The sequence below is a fragment of the Ostrea edulis genome, chromosome 2, assembly GCF_947568905.1.
Source record: "Ostrea edulis chromosome 2, xbOstEdul1.1, whole genome shotgun sequence".
Classification (NCBI taxonomy): domain Eukaryota; kingdom Metazoa; phylum Mollusca; class Bivalvia; order Ostreida; family Ostreidae; genus Ostrea; species Ostrea edulis.
The window spans coordinates 31346136-31351735 of record NC_079165.1 but is presented as its reverse complement, the minus strand read 5'-3'; the positions used below and the strand labels follow the sequence as shown (position 1 = coordinate 31351735).

At 36.0% G+C, this 5600-nt stretch overlaps 1 protein-coding gene across 1 annotated transcript; it reads left to right on the top strand.

Moving 5' to 3' along the window:
* Positions 1-1599, top strand: LOC125679873 (uncharacterized). The gene has a single exon (XM_048919328.2). It carries the CDS (start codon positions 14-16, stop codon positions 1541-1543), a length of 1530 nt encoding a protein of 509 aa, XP_048775285.2. The 5' UTR covers positions 1-13; the 3' UTR covers positions 1544-1599.
* The last annotated feature ends 4001 nt before the right edge of the window (positions 1600-5600 follow it).

The window sequence follows — 5600 nt, the reverse complement described above, 5'->3', positions numbered from 1 at the left end:
GGACACAACAGCAATGCCAAATAATTTGGTTTGGAGAACACTGCGATTTGTCTTTAGTCTACGAATTTTACTCATTTCTCTGGAGTTCTTTCTGAAAGGCGTTGCCATCTTGAAGAGAGGACTAACTGTGAATAGTACATGTATAAGACGATCATTAGCGGTAGGTTCCCTGGTCTACATTTATTTGTGTGCCCTTTTCTTATTCCACAGTAATCGAATTTCTGTTTTGCCACAAGAAGATCAAACGGAACTTTCGATTAGAAATTTGTCACTAGCAAACAAATCGCAGACGGAAGATTCGTCAGATATTGTCTCAGTAGAACAGCAGAGGAAGATGCGGTCTGCGCTTGCGTACCTACAACCAAATTTCTCTATAGACCTTGATCCCATGAACCTCTGGATTGAGACTAAACGTGAACTGTGTAATGGTAATTTTGTGGGCTACAGGAATCTGTTTGCTCACTTAAAGAACGTTACGTTAAATCCAATGCGCTCTTTTGGAAGAAGGGGAGGAGAATCAATAGAAAAGGTCATAGGTCAACCCGAGAAACACGAATACGTAATTCTGGATAGAGGATATTTCCAGATTAGTTGTCAAGGTCGACGGTTGCTATATGACTTCAAACCAAAAGATCACTTACGACTCTGGCTTGCTGTCGTTAAAACAACAACAGACAACATAAAACAGACAACAACAATGATAAATAACTTCACGATAGCTGTAACCCGATACGAGTATGTAAACATGTATCATGTCATGACAGACTGGTTCAACGCCTTTCTGATGCTTTTAATTTTTAGGAAGGATCCGGATACTACCTCTATTCTTTTGATTGACAGTCACCCAACTGGTGGACTCGATAGTGCATGGGAAACACTTTTCGGTCATGTGACCCGAGCGGGTCACTTGTCAAAAACCACAACGTACAAAGATCTTGTATGGAGTATAACTGGGTATAATAGCCTGATAAACCAGCATTCGTTGCCTCATGTTCCATACCTGGAAGAATTCCGCGAATTTTTTCTTAGAAGATATAGTGTTCAAGACAGTAAACAACTTAACTGTGAAAATTTGTCAATTCTATTTATTTGGCGTAGAGATTATGTTTCCCATCCTCGAAACCCTCGAGGAATAATCAAGCGCAAGATAAGAAACGAAATGGAAATGCAAAGAGCTGTGCAACAAGTCTTCCCATATCACAAGGTAAACGGAATGCAGATTGACAAACTGACCATGAAAGAACAACTGGACGTCATTGCTAACACGGACATACTCGTTGGGATGCACGGTGCTGGTCTTTCATACACTCTTCTCCTTCCTAAACATGCCTCTTTGATAGAACTTTACCCACGATATTTATCTACTAAGAACAATCACTTCCGAGCCATGGCACAATGGAGGAATCTAAATTACTTGAGGTGGCAAAACAGGGACCCTCAAAACGAGTTTCCAGATTTTTACACCTACATTCCAATCGACGTCATTGTGGATAAGGTCAATCAGACCGTGACTCATGTATGTGAAAGTTGGCTGCATTCTTAAGTTGAAATATATGTAATGGCCTTGTAGGAACATAATATCATCTATTTAGTGTTGTCTTATTTGTTCCTAATCAGGTTTGAAATATAGTATATTGTAAGTTTAACTTAATGAAATTAATATCTTTCTTTTTATCTATCTACATATATATATACTGAAATGACCAACGACATGAAGAATTATGTTGTAAAATTTTCGGGAAGACCTGTCCCTTTCTCAGGATAAACGGAAACATTTTCCATAAGTAAAATAAGTACAAAAAGGATAACACTAAATCTACAAACATCCATACATTGCAAATTCCATGTTAATATTTGGGGCTTGCTACTCGGTAAGTTATTTAACTATCCCATGTATAATGAAAGGATAATGAACAATTTTGAAGGATTTAGATCAACATAAATGTTTATTGTTAAATAATGATGAAAGTGAAGCAGATGGAATTCACATGACTGGTAAATGATTAGAAGCTGACCTTTTTGCACTTAAGACTTTTTAAAAGAGTTGTCTGCCCTTTGTAAAAATAAGAAAAATCTAATTTTCTAAAAATGTGTATGGTCAATTTTTAATTTTATTTCACATTTTCACTAAGAGAAAGTGTTTATAACTTTCTACCAAGAGATTTGTATGAAAATATAACTTCTCTTTAAAATATTGTAATAAAACATGCTTTCCCCATATACTTCAATGTTAAATTCTAGGTGAAATAAATCAAGCAGTAAACAAAATTTTGGAAATTCCTATGGTGGATTATTTTTATTTGATGAACCCTTCAAAATGATACCATGATTACAAAAATTCCACCATCCATTTATTAGATATGAAATATGATCATTATACATTGAATACCTTAAGAAGCGAATTAGGACACGTTCTATTCGTCCAATGCACTGCTACATAAAACGCGAAAGAGATAATGGGTGACATAATTATTCTCAAAGGAGGGCGAGTTGATTAGTTATGGTATTGTATTAATTGTTTATTTTCAAAAGCATTACTGCTTACTGGTTATGGTAATCAGTGTAAAAATAAACTCGTACCCAGTGAGATTCTAAAAGTATTGGGAAAGAAAATCATGGAGTTAAAAAGACAAAGAAAGTAAACGAAGTGGACCAACTCATGAAAGAAAGGGTTAGTAGCCTAGAAAGTCAAGCAATCACCAGGCATACCCGCACTGATCATGTCTTGACAGTCTAGAAAGTCAACAATTTTTCAGTTATATGGCGCCTAGTTTTTATTGGTGGAAGAGAGAACCCAGAGGCAATGTACCTGGGAAGAGACCACCGCAACTGGGAACTGGGAAACTTTCTCACTTACCGGCGCGAGCAGGATTCGAACCCGCGCCGACAGAGGTGAGAGGCCGTGTGATTTTGAGCGCGATGCTCTAACCACTCGCCCACGGAAGCCCTCTAGAAAGTCAGATAAGATAATCACCAAACATACCCGCGTTGATCATGTCTCGGACAGGAGGATGTAGAATCACAAAAACTTAACTGATCAAAGATCTGATCATGGTCTAAGTAAACTGTTAGATTATTCACCGAAGGAGGTTGCATACCAAGCGTAGGAAAATAGGATTGACACACAGCGAGTCTTGTAAATTAACAGCAGGCCCATGATCCACATCGCTCACCTGAGTCACCTTGGCCCTGCCGTTGTTCAGCTGTTGTGAATTTTATAAGATTTTTATATCAATCCCATTTTCCGATGAAAATTATCTTGTGGCCCCAATCTAGCCCCAAAGGATAACAACATACATGTAATTGATTGAGTGTATCTTGCTTAACGTCTCTCTCGAGAATTTTTCACTCATATGATATGGAGAAGTCACCAAAACCACAGGCACCTGAAGTATGGATATTACTACCCCCGCTTTTCTGATATTTTTTGGGGGTGGCAATAATTTCTCTAAAACGTGTGGATTCCCGGTCTATCTCATCCCTCGTTTAATTTATGTAATCGTTTCACGCTTTTTGTAAGCTTTAGAGATTGGCCTTCTACCGGTATGATAAAATACACAAGGTATGAAACTTTTTTTTTTTTTTAAACAAACAGGGGTCCCCGTTTCGGGACACATTTTCCAAGTAATTGCAGCGTTACCTAAGGACGTTTGGTGAGCGACAGGTCAGGGAGATGTCATACTACAAGTCTCTTCAACTCAAAACCCATCTCATCTCTTTTATTTGATACAATCTTGCGTGCATTGATCGGACATAAATTCGTATTCTGTGACCTCCTTTTTGGCTGCCAGTGGAAGAGATGAAGCCCTGTCCGATCAATGCTCTAAAGCTTACAAAAAGCTTGAAACGATTACATGAATCGAAAGAGGGATGAGATAGACCGGGAATTCACACGCGGCCTTGGTTTGTGCGGTCTTATCCGAAGAAACGTCCCCATTTAATCGGCTCTTAAAGCAAGCAATTGCCACGGAAATTTTAAAGATGTCAGGCATAGATTAAGAAAAGTTTGTCAACATTAAAAAATTACACATTTTCATTAAACAGCATAATGATATATATATATATATATATATATATATATATATATATATATATATATATATATATATATATGAATTAGTTAAAATGACAAAATTTTTATGTCGACAGTTTATAAGATTGCTACTTTAAATTATAGATATAGATATAAATTAATCGTGGATATCGGGGAAATCATTGTATAATAGTAATTCCATAGAGAAAACCCATCATAAGAGTTATTAACCTTGGTAGCAGTTTTATGCTCCCCAAATTTTTTTCGTGGGAACACATAGTCGCCGTCGTGTCTGTCCGAGCTCCTAAGCCTTTCATCAGAAATTGATCAGAACTGATCACAAATATTCATTGGGACAGGGGATTTCTGACCAAAGTCATTTTGGAAGGTCAAAGTCACTCAGAACATATAAAAGGATATTCAAGTTCCTTATTACAACCATTTTTGAACAGATATCGATCATATATCCCACAAATAAGTAATAGGCAAATGGCTTTTAGAAGGTCATTTTGTTAATGTTAAGATCACTCAGAACATATACTTTATATGTATACGAAGAAAATAACCTTCATTTCAACAGTTATTGATCTTTTGGATCAAGGTCTCTAAAGGTCATTTTGGAAAGGAAAAGGTCAATCAGAACTTATATCTTATTTAAGGAAACAGTTCCTTATTTCAACAGTTTTTGAACTGACAAATGGCTTTCAAAAGGTCATTTATAGAGGTGAAGGTCACTTAAAACATACGCCTTATACATGAAAAAAATTTCATTTGAACATTTCAACAGATATTGATTTTTGGACCAAGGTCCCTCAAGCTCATTTTGCAAAAATCCAAATCACTCAGAACATATACCTTACATGAAGAAAAAAAAATTCCTTAATTCAGAGTTTTTGAACAGATATTAACCATATATTACACAAATAAGTAATAGGAAAATGGCATTCAGACAAAGGTCAGTCAAGGTCATTTTATAAAGGTCACTCAACATATACCTCTTTGTATGAAAAACAAATTCATTTCAACAGTTATTGATCATTGTGCGAGTCATTCGTCATACAATGTATGAAGTGGTCTATTGGTTAGATATGCAGTTCGGAAAGTGTCCATCAGTTTTACTGATAGTCTTGTTTTGATAGAGATAATTGATTATTAACGAAAATATAACTTTTTTCGGTATCGAATACTTTACCATTTTTTTTTTATTACTTTACCCAGTGAATAAAATTCCTCTAAAGGATATATTTTAACGTGCAAGAAGTTTGATTTAAATAAAGATTTTGCAAAAACATATGTCACATAAGGGTGGAGTTACCTTGCATGGCCAATGCCTATTGAAGTAAATATTTCATCAGAACGAAACAACTTCCTTAATCGTGACTGATTTTATGGTTTTGTCTCAGCCATACAATATTCATGGTGGTCATATTGGAATTTCAATCAATCCAAAAAGCATCACCACTTGTACAAAGTATGTATGGTGAATGTGTACGCAGTAACTTAATTAACGTTTACTAACCACAGCGACAAACGGATGGGTGGACAAAAATTGAAACAAATAAGGACG